Here is a 17855-nt window from a genome sequence, read left to right as displayed (position 1 = left end):
CACTGGTGTCCATGGATTACATGAAATCTTTCCACCTTTATCCATATTCAACAGAGAAAAAAATCCTGGAATATCTGGAAAAGTTCAAGGATTTTAAGGACCAAAAGTCATAGCTGGAAAAAGCTGAAAGAGTTGAACAGTTGAAATAGATGAAACATTGTAGGAGGAGTTAAGCTACTAGAATAAAGAAAGAGAAACAGGAAAACAACTCATGTGATTGAATACTTTATAGTATTCAATACTTTATAGTATACTTTATTATGTTCAACCACATTAGTTGTTTTCCTGCTGGGACAAAGTATCTAATCTGTTATGTCAGTTTGAACCTCAAAGTTGGAGATAAATTGTTTTTTAGTATCGTTTTTGTTTCTGACTACTTTAGCCGTTTCACTACTTTCTTTCTTCATTTATTTTTTATTTTTTTTACAATATCTGACCTTCAAGTCAGTGACTCTCCAAGGTTTGGGAGGTGGACGGTTCCCCCACCATCCTTGATGATGGACGGATCCGTTTCTGCTGCATCACACGTGTGTTGTTCGCTGTGATTGGTCGTTTTTATGTTACAGTGAAATCAACCTGCAGTACCTCAATCCAGAAGGGATTTTCCAACATCGGTGATCAGTTTATTTGCTTTTAAAAGATTTTCTGGTGGTGCAGGCTGATTGGCCTCAGGCAGAGCGTCTGGTTGGATGGTTGCCCCTCTACCTCTGCCTCAGGGGCATCAGGCTGTTCTTGATCTGCTCTTGGCCGGCGTTCCAACTGTCAGAGTGTTGATTAGGAAAGCAAACACTTCTCGGGCTTCCTGACCCGTTATGACCATCTGCATTAGGACCTGTCTAAGGACCGCCCCCTCAATCGTTTTCTTGGTGACAAAGGAACCACGTCAGGAGGTTGACGTCCTCGGACAGAGTCTGGGTCTTCATGGTTGGGCGCTTCTGAACAGAGCGATTACATGCAGCCATCCGCACACAATGCCGCTTAAATCCTGCCCCCCCATATCTGCTGCAGCTTGTGCCACCTTTCAAACGTACTCAAACCTCTTGGTGGGGCGGGGGGGGCGTGTCAATCATTTGTGTCCTGTTGTAATTCTTTAAAATCAGCCTTTTTAAACCTTTTAATAGAAACGTTAGCGGTGAGCAAAGCTCTGAAGCCGTCTCCTATAATGAGTGTTTTCTCCCCCTCATGACGTCCCTCAGGCTTATCTGGAGGCACAGGAGCTCCAGACAAAAGCAGCAATTATTCAACACAACTTCTTGATTTGTTTTCTATATTTAGCCTTTATTTTAATTACATTTACATTAATACATTAATCCTCAATTTGAAAAAGTGTGAAAGTACCAACAATAAAAAAGATGTAAAATCCAAAGCAAAAGAGAAAAAAAAGATTTTCATAAATACAATATTTTATTTTGGAAGAAAACTTTCTATTTAACAAAATAAAGGTCTGTGGAAATGACACCTATGGTTGAACTCTACAGACGAGCACTTCAGACCAGGATTTCCTCCATCCGTTCCACATTGCACAGCATTTCTGGGCCAAAACCGAGGAAGCGGTGAGCCGGTTCTATTAGTTCCACTTCTGCTAAAGTCTGAACAAAACTCCACGTTCCTCCAAACCTCTGACGGTCCCTCCTCAAAGCAGAAAAACAATACAAAGGTATTTACTGTCAGTCTTCCCGCTGTCGTTCACGTCCAACATGACCGCCGGTCCGCAGCCTCAGAGGTGGAGCTGGGGGGCCTCAAACTGGTAGAAGTCAGAGTGGACGTAGTCCTGCGCCCTGGGCTGGTCGTACTCCAGGAGGCAGGAGAAGGTTTGGGGCTCCACGGCCTCCAGCTGCAGGTCCAGCCACTGCCTGTGGGGCGCAGCGTGCCTCCGGGGGTCCGTCAGGATCCGGCTCAGGGCCATGATGTAGCTGAGGGCCATCTGCAGGGTTTCGTACTTGGACAGCTTTTTGTCTTGGCCCCACTGCGGCACCACCTTCCGTAGGCGATCGAAGGCGGTGTTCAAACCCTGCATCCTCTTCCTCTCTCTGGCGTTGGCGGCCATCCGTCTCCTGGTGGCGGTCTCGTACTTCTCTGGGCTCTTGGAGTCTGGCTCAGAGGACTCGGACCCGGAGTCGCTGCAGCTGGGTCGACGGGACTTCATGGTTTCTGTGCAAAGAGGCGAAGCCCTCAGCGGATGGAGCCGATGATGTCGGAGCAGATGCCAGTCACAGCTCCCGGATGGACTTCAGGGCCGCCTGTGGTCCTGAAGACGGCGAGGAGCAGCTTTTATAAGACGCAGCAGACAAACAGGTGGCAGCAGGTGGAGGCCCGCCCCCCCCAAACCTCCATCATCTCCCCTTCCTCAATATCAGAAAAACACAGACTCGTCCACAGCCACGCCCACTCTGAACACTCACACAAAACTTAATGAAATTCCAATTAGGCTTCCTGGCTTCAGCCATGTGTCCCAAACACCACCAGGTCCACCATCTGGAGGTTCAGCTCCCCACAGCTGACGGACACATTGGAAACTGACCGTCTCCAGTCTGAGCTTCACCTCCTGGACAGTTGGAGCCACCAAAAACAGGACGTCAACCAATAAGCACTGAAAGCACTTTGATGCTGCTGATGCAGAGTCTGGATCACAGTAATGTTCTTAGGATTTCTACATTGAGGCTTTTCAGGTTTATTAGGATTTCAGTTCTTTTTCTAACTGAATGTTTTTCTGTGTAAATTCTGTGAATCTGTTGAGTTAAACTCCCAGATGAACACGACGTCCTTTCTAGATGATTCCATAGACCAGCGGATCACCGTCAGGTTTTTGGCTCAGTGAAACTCCCGGATGTCATGGGATGCAGAGAACAATCCCACTTTTGCTTCTTAGTGTCATGATAGCCATAATCTGAGATTAGCTCCAGGCAACAGAAGTGCAACCGCGGGGATTTTGCTGCACATCAGGGGGATTATGGCTTTGAAACAATATGGACCAAGATGCTGTGAAGATTAACGTTACCAGAACGCGCTTTTGCTGCATCTGAGCTTTTGAATACTCACATTATCAGACGCCCTCATGAGAAATGAATAATTCATCCTGTAAGGCTGAAGAAGAAGCAGCCGGTGACACGGCGTCTGAAGTGGTTTCAGAGCAAAGGTCTGAGCTGTCGTCTGTGTTTAGGTGGACGTCTCTGTTATTGATCTGCAGGAACTGTTTGTTTGTTGCTCTTCCTTTGTTGGGGCCGGACGGACAGACTGAGCTGTTGTGTTCAGGCCGGTTATGAATGATTAAACGCCGGACCCACGCCCGTCTCATGCTGTCTGCTGGTCTTCAGATTGACCGGTGAGCTGTGCATTTGGGCAGATAATCCCATCTACCAGTCGCTTCATTTATTACAGACTGGTGTAGTTTGCCAGCTGCTGCTGGTCGTGGTCGTCTTGAAGAACTAGCCCTTCACACGATTGGCCCGTCTGAGCCCTGCCCTCCGTCTAAAGCCATATGTCACCACAGCAGAAACTGGAGGAACCTCCATGCGGATCAGAGCCTTTCCCTTTCCCTTTCCCATGCGGATCCCTTTCCTGACGGCAGCGTGAACAGCGAGCAGGCGTGGCAGCTGGTCAGACGAGGCTCCCGTCTATCTGGGTCAGGGAAGGTGAATGGAATTATATGCTTATTTGAACCCTCATCCTTTTTAATTGGACTTATTAGCGATGCTTAATTAACTCTGGTGCTTCTCTCATTGTCCAGAATGTGGAATCATTTTAAGATAATATGACTCTGATTATGACAAAGTGGGAAAAAAAAGTTTCAGAAAACCTCCATTTTTTTACAAGGGTGTGAAAATGTTGTATTTTTCCAGCAAATAAAGAATTTGTAAGAAGAAATAGAACTTTATTCAAACAAAAGTATTTTACAGTGTGCAACTTTACATCAGTTGAAAATAGTTCAAGCATCAAACACCTGAAATCAAACCAACTTAAGCCGATAAACACTCATAAACTCACAGGAAAAGAGACTGAATGAGACATTTTATATAAACAGAGTCTGTCTCCAGCAGAAATGTGAGACGTGATCCTGATGTCCAAACACACGGATGCTTCCGGAAAGGCTTCAGGGCATTTCAGTGTCAATAAAGAAACAGGAAACAGCTTCCAACAAATAAACATCAGAACTCGGCGAAGATGGAGACGGACCAGAACCCCTGCAGGAATCGAACCCTAACCTGCAGAGAAACCGGTTGGTCTGATGGAGACCCGCTGCACCTCAGCAACATTTTAGAAAATGGTTTGTAATATGGACGAAGGCGGGAATTGATGGTTTTCTTTTGGAGGAACACGGAGGGGATGGGATGAAAAGTCCTGTGGAGCGTTTAGCCCTTGTGCTATCCGACCCCAGATCTGGACCCCACTCCCCTTTGGGGTCATCTGGACCCCACAGATAGCACAAGGGCTAGGAGTAGAACTTCAGAGCTTCCATGTTTCTGATCGGTTTGCAGATTCTGCTCCTAAACGTTCATCTGTGATCAATATTTCTTGCTGTTATTCTGATGCAGCAGCTATAGGATCAATGCCTTCAATGCAGAACGTACGGCCTGCTGTCAGACCTGTGTGCTTTTCAGAGTAAAGGGGTTTGTTACAAAGCAAAAGCAGATATTCAGAGACCGTCGGCGGCTTGAATGACGCTGAAAAACATTAAAAACCGTTTAAATGTACAGGACCCCCCCCCCCCCCCCCCATGCTGGGGGCTCGGGAGCTAAGACTCATTTGCAGCCTTTGCATGTAAAAGGCTCCACGTCTGAGGAATGGTGACAGACTGTTTGCTCCTCGCTGATGCAACATCTGCTCATCCTTCAGGGGGGGTCACAGGACGTGGCCCCCGCCCGGCTCACAGCTCCTCGCTCTCCAGCGTGGCTTCGGGGGGGGAGCTGGCGAACAGGATGGGGCTGGTGTCGGACGTGGGGAAGGCGGACTTGACGTCGAGTCCCTGTCCCATCAGAGCGGCGTAGCGGCTGCCTGTCCGGGGGGTTTTCCTCATGGGGGGTGGGACGCTCTGATGCCACTGCGCTGAAGATGCAGGCGGCGTTACAACACATGCTGACACAGCGTTTGTCAATAAAGCACAGGACTGCATGGCTGCTGCAGGTATTTACCATAGATGTCAAGTCTGCAGGTGCAGGAAACGACCCCGGCCTCATTTTTGGCCGACACCGTGTACCAGCCGGCATCGTCTCTGCCGGTTGTCTGGATGAGGAGACACACGTATCCTGTAGCATCCTGAGTCATACTGCAAATGGGAAAGAAACCCATCGTCTGTTTCTATGTTTCTGGGGCTTGGTTGGATGTGATGTCATCATCCAACATGTCCGCACACCTTTCCGTTGCACTCACCTTATTCTGTCTTTGGCGATGGTCTCGTTGTCCTTCTTCCAGAAGATGAGCGGGGGCGGCATGCCCACCACCCGGCACTCCAGCCTCACCGGGCTCCCCTCAGGAATGCCCATGTTCTGCAGCTTCTCCACGAACTGGGGGGCGTGCTTGGTCTCCTTCTCTGAAGCGGAGAGGACACATCCGGCACTGAAGCCCCCCTCTAGCAGTGACCCCTCACACTTTGCAGTGACCTTACCCACGACCTTCAGCTCCAGACTGAAGGAGCTCTGCCCGGCCTTGTTGCTCGCTATGCACGTGTAGGTTCCCTCGTCGTTCTGCATCAGCGGATCGATGACCAGCGAGTGGACGCTGTTCTCCCTGACCAGCATCTTATGGGTGAGATCTGGATAGATGGGCTTTCCGTTGACGAGCCACATCAACTCCGGGCTGGGGAGGCCGCTCACCTCAAAAGCAAAACCCATTTTCTTACGTTAAAGAAAGATTCTACTTTTTTGGGGGGGTCGTGTCCTCTTGGGTCCTGCCACCTACTTTGCAGTCCAGTCTGCAGAGTCGGCCCTCGTGGGCCATCATGTCCCCTGGAGCCTGCAGGAAGTGAGGCCGGAAGAAGCGCTCCTGCGTTTGTTCTCCTTCGACTTCCTGAACGCGGGATCGCACTCTGAAAGAGCGAGGAGAGGTCAGCTCAGACGGAAAAAAGCAAAGCTTTCCTGTTCATGCAGACGTTTCGCCTCCAAAAGGATGCTGGGAGATGGAGCCACAGGGCTGCAGGACAATGGGCAATCAAACAGCAAGAGACCAAAAGGGCCGACTCCACCCCCAAAAGTAGGACATCTTGGTTGTCGTAGTAACAGAGATGCCTCCAGCTCTCACCTCAGAGGCAGAACCAAGTGGTTTCTGCAGCCGCTGGAGGCAGGAGATGATTTAAAAGAAGAGAACCTGGAGCTGTGATCTGCATGGAGGGACATCCTTAACGCAGCGGCCTGCCTGAACTTTGACCTCACTGATGGAGGTCGTTGTTTTTTATGTTCTCCCCTCTGTGACAAACGTGTGACGTCGCAAACAGAACATGAATATTTCTGCACGCCAGTAATCGCTGTGGTGACCGTGAGCACTTTCTCTGACAACCAATCAGTTTCTCCGTAGAGCACAAAGTGCTTCACATCAAGGAAGTAAACACGGAAAGACAAACATTAGATGGAAATGCTGTGAATAAAAGATTAAATGAATACTAGAAATGCTAAAAGACGAGTCTTTAAGTCTCCACAGACTCTCAGTTTCTCAGGTGAGGTCAACGGTTCTGAAGAGTTCTCCTGTTCTCACAGTGGGTGTAGATAAAAGAGCAGAACCTGAGAGTTCTGGAGGGTTCATACGAACCGAGGAGATCTGAGAAGGTCCTGGTCCGGTGAAGACATTTAAAAACAAGCAATCAAAGGCTCATTTTGTCTTCAGGGCTTGAAAATTGACGGATGTGGGGACCAGAAGTGATGAAGATGTGTTCAGTCTCCTCCTTATCTTGATTCCTTCATTTTTTCTGACATTTTTGTAGCTTATTAAGTAAATTGGTGAGATTATCAACGCGTCAAGACAAAGCTTTATAAAAAGAAACAAGTTTGGAAATGAGAAGGTTTGGTTTGTTTTAACTGCTGTGGGTGGAGTTATGTAGCTGTTTGGTTGGAGGTGCTTTGATGCTCCACCCTCCACGTCTGCAGGTTGCAGACAACGTTCAGCTGCAGGTGTGTGTGTGTGTGTGTGTCTGTGTGCAGATCCATTAGTGTTTTTGGCGGCGAGGTGGAGTCAGCTGTAGGGCTGAGAGCAGGCCTCTGTTGACCGTCTGAGATCATGTTTACTCTGCAGATCAACTTTCCCTCCCGTGCCAGCTCACCTCTGAGGGTGGAGGGGAGCGAGGCGGTGTCGAGGAGGTCCACTTTGAACGATCAGGTGACCCGAGCAGCTGATTCGTCCCTGAAGAGCAAAAGGCAGCAAATGAGCTGCAACCTCTGGACAGACGCCGCTGAAAACAAGAAGCTGAAACAATACCTGAGGATTTGCAACCATGACGGTGTAGTTCCCATCATCATCACTGGTTGTGGATTCTATATGTAAGGCGCAGGTCCCGTCCCCCTCCCTCACCTTCTTGTAATGAGTATTTTTCCTCAAGATCTGTTTCCCGTCTTTGAACCAGTAAACCTGTAGAAACCTTTGTGTTAGATGAACGGAGCGTCAAACCAGCAGGTTTAGGTAGACAGCTCACCTTTGGAGGAGGAACTCCCACCACTTTACAGGAGAAGGTCACGGGCACGCCCTCCACCGCCTTGAAGTTCTTCAGCTTCTTATCAAAAATGGGGGCAATGCATCTCCCAGAGGGCACGTCGTCGTGCTGCACCTCCTCATCCGACTCCTCCACCGGCGTTCGCTCCAGACGGAACTCGATCTCACTCATCAGCCTTTGCTCAAAGTTGGAGACTTTGTACTCCTGGAGGAGAAGAGACTGCATGAAAGAAATCCCAGCAGCCCCCGGGTTTCCTCATCCACACTGACCTCTGCAGGAAAATGCATGTAAACGCAGATGACGACACGCAGACGACGACGCATGCAGACGACGACGCATGCAGGCAACGACGCATGCAGACAACGACGCACACAGACGACGACGCACACAGACGACGACGCACACAGACGACGACGCACACAGACGACGACGCACACAGACGACGACGCACACAGACAATGACGCACACAGACGACGATGCACTCAGACGACGACGCACGCAGACAACAATCCAGGTAGACAACGACGCATGCAGACGACGACGCATGCAGACGACAACCCATGCAGGCAACAACGCATGCAGACAACGACGCACACAGACGACGACGCATGCAGACAACAATCCAGGTAGACAATTACACACGCAAACAACAATCCAGGTAGACAACGACGCACGCAGACAACAATCCAGGTAGACAATTACGCACGCAAACAACAATCCAGGTAGACAACGACGCACGCAGACAACAATCCAGGTAGACAATTACGCACGCAAACAACAATCCAAGTAGACAACGACGCACGCAGATGACGACGCATGCAGACAACAACCCACGCAGACGATGACACACGCAGACAACGTCGCAGGCAGACAACAATCCAAGTAGACAACGACGCACGCAGACAACAACCCAAGTAGACAACCACGCACGCAGGCAACGACGCACGCAGAAAACAATCCATGCAGACAACAACGCACGCAGACTACAATTCAGGTAGACAACGGCGCACGCAGACAACAATCCAGGTAGACAATTACGCACGCAAACAACAATCCAGGTAGACAACGACGCACGCAGACAACAATCCAGGTAGACAATTACGCACGCAAACAACAATGCAGGTAGACAACGACGCACGCAGACAACAATCCAGGTAAGCAATTACGCACGCAAACAACAATCCAAGTAGACAACGACGCACGCAGATGACGACGCATGCAGACAACAACCCACGCAGACGATGACACACGCAGACAACGACGCAGGCAGACAACAACCCAAGTAGACAACGACGCACGCAGGCAATGACGCACGCAGACAACAATCCAAGTAGACAACGACGCACGCAGACAACAACCCAAGTAGACAACCACGCACGCAGGCAACGACGCACGCAGACAACGACGCACGCCGACAACAATCCATGCAGACAACAACGCACGCAGACTACAATTAAGGTAGACAACGGCGCACGCAGACAACAATCCAGGTAGACAACGACGCACGCAGACAACAATCCAGGTAGACAACGACGCACGCAGACAACAATTCAGGTAGACAACGACGCACGCTGACAACAATCCAAGTAGACAACGACGCACGCAGACAACAATCCAGGTAGACAACGACGCACGCAGACAACAATCCAGGTAGACAATTACGCACGCAGACAACAACCCAAGTAAACAACGACGCACGCAGGCAACGACGCACGCAGATGATGACGCATGCAGACAACAACCCACGCAGACGATGACGCACGCAGACAACGACGCACGCAGACAACAACCCAAGTAGACAACGACGCACGCAGACAACAACCCAAGTAGACAACGACGCACGCAGGCAACGACGCACGCATATGACGACGCATGCAGACAACCCAAGTAGACAACGACGCACGCAGACAACGACACACGCAGACAACAACCCAAGTAGACAACGACGCACGCAGACAACAACCCAAGTAGACAACGACGCACGCAGGCAATGACGCACGAAGATGATGACGCATGCAGACAACAACCCACGCAGACGATGACGCACGCAGACAACGACGCACGCAGACAACAACCCAAGTAGACAACGACGCACGCAGACAACAACCCAAGTAAACAACGACGCACGCAGATGACGACGCACGCAGACAACAACCCAAGTAGACAACGACGCACGCAGGCAACGACGCACGAAGATGATGACGCATGCAGACAACAACCCACGCAGACGATGACGCACGCAAACAACGACGCACGCAGACAACAACCCAAGTAGACAACGACGCACCCAGGCAATGACGCACGCAGACAACAATCCAAGTAGACAACGACGCACGCAGACAACAACCCAAGTAGACAATGACACAAGTAGACAATGACACAAGTAGACAACGACGCAAGCAGACAACAACCCATGCAGACAACGACGCACGCAGACAACAATCCAAGTAGACAACGACGCACGCAGGCAACAACGCACGCAGACAACGACGCATGCAGACAACAACCCAAGTAGACAACGACGCACGCAGACAACAACCCAAGTAGACAACGACGCACGCAGGCAACGACGCACGCAGATGACGACGCATGCAGACAACAACCCAAGTAGACAACGACGCACGCAGACAACGACGCACTCAGACAACGACGCATGCAGACGACGACACATGCAGACGACGACGCATGCAGACAACAACCCATGCAGACAACGACGCACGCAGACAAGGACGCACGCAGACAACGACGCACGCAGACAACGACGCACGCAGACAACGACGCATGCAGATGACGCACGCATGCAGATGACGCACGCATGCAGACGACGCACGCATGCAGACAACAACCCAAGTAGACAACGACGCACGCAGACGACGCACGCAGACAACGACGCACGCAGACAACAACGCATGCAGACGACAACGCATGCAGACGACAACGCATGCAGACAACGACGCACGCAGACAACAACCCAAGTAGACAACGACGCACGCAGACAACAACCCAAGTAGACAACGACGCACGCAGGCAACGACGCACGCAGATGACGACGCATGCAGACAACAACCCAAGTAGACAACGACGCACGCAGACAACGACGCACGCAGACAACGACACACGCAGACAACAACCCAAGTAGACAACGACGCACGCAGACAACAACCCAAGTAGACAACGACGCACGCAGGCAATGACGCCGCAGACAACAATTCAGGTAGACAACGACGCACGCAGACAACAACCCACGCAGAGGATGACGCACGCAGACAACGACGCACGCAGACAACAACCCAAGTAGACAACGACGCACGCAGACAACAACCCAAGTAAACAACGACGCACGCAGATGACGACGCACGCAGACAACAACCCAAGTAGACAACGACGCACGCAGGCAACGACGCACGAAGATGATGACGCATGCAGACAACAACCCACGCAGACGATGACGCACGCAGACAACGACGCACGCAGACAACAACCCAAGTAGACAACGACGCACCCAGGCAATGACGCACGCAGACGACAATCCAAGTAGACAACGACGCATGCAGACAACAACCCAAGTAGACGCACGCAGACAACAACCCAAGTAAACAACGACGCACGCAGATGACGACGCACGCAGACAACAACCCAAGTAGACAACGACGCACGCAGGCAATGACGCACGAAGATGATGACGCATGCAGACAACAACCCACGCAGACGATGACGCACGCAGACAACGACGCACGCAGACAACAACCCAAGTAGACAACGACGCACGCAGACAACAATCCAAGTAGACAACGACGCACGCAGGCAACAACGCACGCAGACAACGACGCATGCAGACAACAACCCAAGTAGACAACGACGCACGCAGACAACAACCCAAGTAGACAACGACGCACGCAGGCAACGACGCACGCAGGCAACGACGCACGCAGATGACGACGCATGCAGACAACAACCCAAGTAGACAACGACGCACGCATACAACGACGCACTCAGACAACGACGCATGCAGACGACGACACATGCAGACGACGACGCATGCAGACAACAACCCATGCAGACAACGACGCACGCAGACAAGGACGCACGCAGACAACGACGCACGCAGACAACGACGCACGCAGACAACGACGCATGCAGACGACGCACGCATGCAGACAAGAACCCAAGTAGACAACGACGCACGCAGACGACGCACGCAGACAACGACGCACGCAGACAACAACGCATGCAGACGACAACGCATGCAGACGACAACGCATGCAGACGACGACGCATGCAGACGACAACCCATGCAGGCAACGACGCATGCAGACAACGACGCACACAGACGACGACGCATGCAGACAATGACGCACACAGACGATGACCCACGCAGACAACGACGCATGCAGACAAAATCCCACTCAGACGACGTAGCACGCAGACAACAATCCAGGTAGACAACGACGCACGCAGACAACAATCCAGGTATACAACGACGCACGCAGACAACAATGCAGGTAGACAATTACGCACGCAGACAACAACCCAAGTAGACAACGACGCACGCAGGCAACGACGCATGCAGACAACAACCCACGCAGACGATGACACACGCAGACAACGACGCACGCAGACAACAATCCAGGTAGACAACGACGCACACAGACGACGACGCATGCACACAATGACGCACACAGACGATGACCCACGCAGACTACGACGCATGCAGACAAAATCCCACTCAGACAACGATGCACTCAGACGACGACGCACGCAGACAACAATCCAGGTAGACAACGACGCACGCAGACAACAATCCAGGTAGACAACGACGCATGCAGACAACAACCCAAGTAGACAACGACGCACGCAGACAACAACCAAAGTAACAACGACGCACACAGGCAACGACGCACGCAGATGACGACACATGCAGACAACAACCCACGCAGACGATGACGCACGCAGACAACGACGCACACAGACAACAATCTAAGTAGACAACGACGCACGCAGACAACAACCCAAGTAGACAACGACGCACGCAGGCAACGACGCACGCAGATGACGACGCATGCAGACAACAACCCACGCAGACGATGACGCACGCAGACAACGACGCACGCAGACAACGACGCACGCAGACAACAACCCAAGTAGACAACGACGCATGCAGACAACAACCCAAGTAGACAACGACGCACGCAGACAACAACCAAAGTAGACAACGACGCACGCAGGCAACGACGCACGCAGATGACGACACATGCAGACAACAACCCACGCAGACGATGACGCACGCAGACAACGACGCACGCAAACAACAACCCAAGTAGACAACGACGCACGCAGACAACAACCCAAATAGACAACGACGCACGCAGGCAACGACGCATGCAGACAACAACCCACGCAGACGATGACACACGCAGACAACGACGCACGCAGACAACAATCCAGGTAGACAATGACGCACACAGACGACGACGCATGCAGACATTGACGCACACAGACGATGACCCACGCAGACTACGACGCATGCAGACAAAATCCCACTCAGACAACGATGCACTCAGACGACGACGCACGCAGACAACAATCCAGGTAGACAACGACGCACGCAGACAACAATCCAGGTAGACAACGACGCATGCAGACAACAACCCAAGTAGACAACGACGCACGCAGACAACAACCAAAGTAGACAACGACGCACGCAGGCAACGACGCACGCAGATGACGACACATGCAGACAACAACCCACGCAGACGATGATGCACGCAGACAACGACGCACACAGACAACAATCCAAGTAGACAACGACGCACGCAGACAACAACCCAAGTAGACAACGACGCACGCAGGCAACGACGCACGCAGATGACGACGCATGCAGACAACAACCCACGCAGACAACGACGCACGCAGACAACGACGCACGCAGACAACGACGCACGCAGACAACAACCCAAGTAGACAACGACGCACGCAGACAACAACCCAAGTAGACAACGACGCACGCAGACAACAACCAAAGTAGACAACGACGCACGCAGGCAACGACGCACGCAGATGACGACACATGCAGACAACAACCCACGCAGACGATGACGCACGCAGACAACGACGCACGCAAACAACAACCCAAGTAGACAACGACGCACGCAGACAACAACCCAAATAGACAACGACGCACGCAGGCAACGACGCATGCAGACAACAACCCACGCAGACGATGACACACGCAGACAACGACGCACGCAGACAACAATCCAGGTAGACAATGACGCACACAGACGACGACGCATGCAGACATTGACGCACACAGACGATGACCCACGCAGACTACGACGCATGCAGACAAAATCCCACTCAGACAACGATGCACTCAGACGACGACGCACGCAGACAACAATCCAGGTAGACAACGACGCACGCAGACAACAATCCAGGTAGACAACGACGCATGCAGACAACAACCCAAGTAGACAACGACGCACGCAGACAACAACCAAAGTAGACAACGACGCACGCAGGCAACGACGCACGCAGATGACGACACATGCAGACAACAACCCACGCAGACGATGATGCACGCAGACAACGACGCACACAGACAACAATCCAAGTAGACAACGACGCACGCAGACAACAACCCAAGTAGACAACGACGCACGCAGGCAACGACGCACGCAGATGACGACGCATGCAGACAACAACCCACGCAGACAACGACGCACGCAGACAACGACGCACGCAGACAACAACCCATGTAGACAACGACGCATGCAGACAACAACCCAAGTAGACAACGACACACGCAGACAACAATCCAAGTAGACAACGACGCACGCAGACAACAACCCAAGTAGACAACGACGCACGCAGGCAACGACGCACGCAGACGACGACGCATGCAGACAACAACCCACGCAGACGATGACGCACGCAGACAACGACGCACGCAGACAACAATCCATGCAGACAACAACGCACGCAGACTACAATTCAGGTAGACAACGACGCACGTGGACAACGATCCAAGTAGACAACGACGCACTCAGATAACAACCCAAGTAGACAACGACGCACGCAGGCAACGACGCACGCAGATGACGACGCATGCAGACAACAACCCACGCAGACGATGACGCACGCAGACAACGACGCACGCAGACAACGACGCACGCCGACAACAATCCATGCAGACAACGACGCATGCAGACTACAATTCAGGTAGACAACGATGCACGCAGGCAATGACGCACGCAGACAACAATCCAAGTAGACAACGACGCACGCAGACAACAATCCAGGTAGACAACGACGCGCGCAGACAACAATCCAGGTAGACAATTAGGCACGCAGACAACAACCCAAGTAAACAACGGCGCACGCAGGCAACGACGCACGCAGATGACGACGCATGCAGACAACAACCCACGCAGACGATGACGCACGCAGACGACAACCCAAGTAGACAACGACGCACGCAGACAACAACCCAAGTAGACAACGACGCACGCAGGCAATGACGCACAAAGATGATGACGCATGCAGACAACAACCCACGCAGACGATGACGCACGCAGACAACAACCCACTCAGACAACAATGCACTCAGACGACGACGCACGCAGACAACAATCCAGGTAGACAATTACGCACGCAGACAACAACCCAAGTAGACAACGACGCACGCAGGCAACGACGCATGCAGACAACAACCCACGCAGACGATGATGCACACAGACAACGACGCATGCAGACAACAACCCAAGTAGACAACGACGCATGCAGACAACAACCCAAGTAGACAACGACGCATGCAGACAACAACCCAAGTAGACAACGATGCACGCAGACAACAACCCACGCAGACGATGACGCACGCAGACAACGACGCACGCAGACAACAACCCAAGTAGACAACGACGCACGCAGACAACAATCCAAGTAGACAACGACGCACGCAGACAACAACCCAAGTAGACAACGACGCACGCAGATGACGACGCATGCAGACAACAACCCACGCAGACGATGACGCACGCAGACAACGACGCATGCAGACGACAACCCAAGTAGACAACGACGCATGCAGACAACAACCCAAGTAGACAACGACGCGCGCAGGCAATGACGCACGCAGACAACAATCCAAGTAGACAACGACGCACGCAGACAACAACCCAAGTAGACAACCACGCACGCAGGCAACGAAGCACGCAGACAACGACGCAGGCCGACAACAATCCAGACAACAACGCACGCAGACTACAATTCAGGTAGACAACGACGCACGCAGGCCACGACACACGCTGACAACAATCCAAGCAGACGACGACGCACGCAGACAACAATCCAGGTAGACAACGACGCACGCAGGCAACGACGCACGCAGATGACGACGCATGCAGACAACAACCCACGCAGACGATGACGCACGCAGACAACGACGCAGGCAGACAACAACCCTAGTATACAAGGACGCACGCAGACAACAACCCAAGTAGACAACGACGCATGCAGGCAATGACGCACGCAGATGATGACGCATGCAGGCAATGACGCACGCAGATGATGACGCACGCAGACAACGACGCACGCAGACAACAACCCAAGTAGACAACGTCGCACGCAGACAACAATCCAAGTAGTTAACCACGCACGCAGACAACGACGCACGCCGACAACAATCCAGACAACAACGCACGCAGACTACAATTCAGGTAGACAACGACGCACGCAGGCCATCGTTGTCTGAGTGTATCCCACTCAGACAACGATGCACTCAGACGACGACGCACGCAGACAACAATCCAGGTAGACAACGACGCACGCAGACAACAATGCAGGTAGACAATTACGCACGCAGACAACAACCCAAGTAGACAACGACGCACGCAGGCAACGACGCATGCAGACAACAACCCACGCAGACGATGATGCACACAGACAACGACGCACGCAGACAACAACCCAAGTAGACAATGACGCACGCAGATGATGACGCATGCAGACAACAACCCACGCAGACGATGACGCACGCAGACAACGACGCACGCAGACAACAACCCAAGTAGACAACGTCGCACGCAGACAACAATCCAAGTAGTTAACCATGCACGCAGACAACGACGCACGCCGACAACAATCCAGACAACAACGCACGCAGACTACAATTCAGGTAGACAACGACGCACGCAGACAACAATCCAGGTAGACAACGACGCACGCAGACAACATTGCAGGTAGACAATTACGCACGCAGACAACAACCCAAGTAGACAACGACGCACGCAGGCAACGACGCATGCAGACAACAACCCACGCAGACGATGATGCACACAGACAACGACGCATGCAGACAACAACCCAAGTAGACAACGACGCACGCAGACAACAACCCAAGTAGACAACGACGCACGCAGGCAATGACGCACGCAGATGATGACGCATGCAGACAACAACCCACGCAGACGATGACGCACGCAGACAAAGACGCACGCAGACAACAACCCAAGTAGACAACGACGCACGCAGACAACGACGCATGCAGGCAACGACGCACGCAGATGACGACGCACGCAGACAACAACCCAAGTAGACAACAACGCATGCAGACAACAATCCAGGTAGACAACAACGCACGCAGACAACGACGCACGCAGACAAAGACGCACGCAGACAACAACCCAAGTAGACAACGACGCACGCAGACAACAACCCAAGTAGACAACGACGCACGCAGACAACGACGCATGCAGGCAACGACGCACGCAGATGACGACGCATGCAGAAAACAACCCAAGTAGACAACAACGCATGCAGACAACAATCCAGGCAGAAAACAACCCAAGTAGACAACAACGCATGCAGACAACAACCCATGCAGACAACTACACACGCAGACAACAAGCCAAGTAGACAACAACGCACGCAGACAACATCTCAAGTTGTTAACGACACACGCAGACAACGACGCATGCAGACAACGACGCACGCAGACAGCAACGCATGCAGACAACAACCCATGTGGACAACGACCGACGCAGACAACGACGCATGCAGAAGACGACGCGTGCAGACAACAACCCATGCAGACAACTGCCCACGCAGACAACAAGCCAAGTAGACAACGACGCACGCAGAAAAACATTGTATGCAGACAACAACCCATGCAGACAATGACGTATGCAGAAAACAACGCATGCATACAACGACACACTCAGA

At 52.2% G+C, this 17855-nt stretch overlaps 2 protein-coding genes across 4 annotated transcripts in view; both read right to left on the bottom strand.

Annotated features, from left to right (window-relative positions):
- Positions 1–1266: 1266 nt before the first annotated feature.
- On the bottom strand, positions 1267–3476 carry atoh7 (atonal bHLH transcription factor 7). Its single transcript, XM_004077507.4, has one exon. The coding sequence runs from the start codon at positions 2144–2146 to the stop codon at positions 1718–1720; it is 429 nt and encodes a 142-aa protein (XP_004077555.1). The 5' UTR covers positions 2147–3476; the 3' UTR covers positions 1267–1717.
- Positions 3477–3854: 378 nt separating this feature from the next.
- Positions 3855–17855, bottom strand: part of mypn (myopalladin) — a 30392-nt gene continuing 16391 nt past the window's right edge. For all 3 annotated transcript variants that reach the window (XM_023963237.1, XM_023963236.1, XM_023963238.1), the window contains 8 exons: positions 7616–7837; positions 7402–7551; positions 7247–7326; positions 5896–6022; positions 5603–5810; positions 5368–5527; positions 5130–5263; positions 3855–5043 (listed from right to left, as the gene is read on the bottom strand). In XM_023963237.1, coding sequence (XP_023819005.1) covers positions 4865–5043; positions 5130–5263; positions 5368–5527; positions 5603–5810; positions 5896–6022; positions 7247–7326; positions 7402–7551; positions 7616–7837 — 1260 coding nt within the window. In that variant the 3' untranslated portion in view covers positions 3855–4864. The remainder of the gene's footprint in view (positions 5044–5129; positions 5264–5367; positions 5528–5602; positions 5811–5895; positions 6023–7246; positions 7327–7401; positions 7552–7615; positions 7838–17855) is intronic.

This window comes from Oryzias latipes, chromosome 15, assembly GCF_002234675.1.
Source record: "Oryzias latipes chromosome 15, ASM223467v1".
Lineage (NCBI taxonomy): Eukaryota > Metazoa > Chordata > Actinopteri > Beloniformes > Adrianichthyidae > Oryzias > Oryzias latipes.
The sequence above is the reverse complement of the archived record's forward strand: the minus strand, read 5'-3'. Positions and strand labels throughout refer to the sequence as shown.

What these genes read in the sequence shown, in the direction of transcription:
- atoh7 (XM_004077507.4), bottom strand. Translation starts at nt 2,146, where the DNA reads ATGAAGTCCCGTCGACCCAGCTGCAGCGACTCCGGGTCCGAGTCCTCT.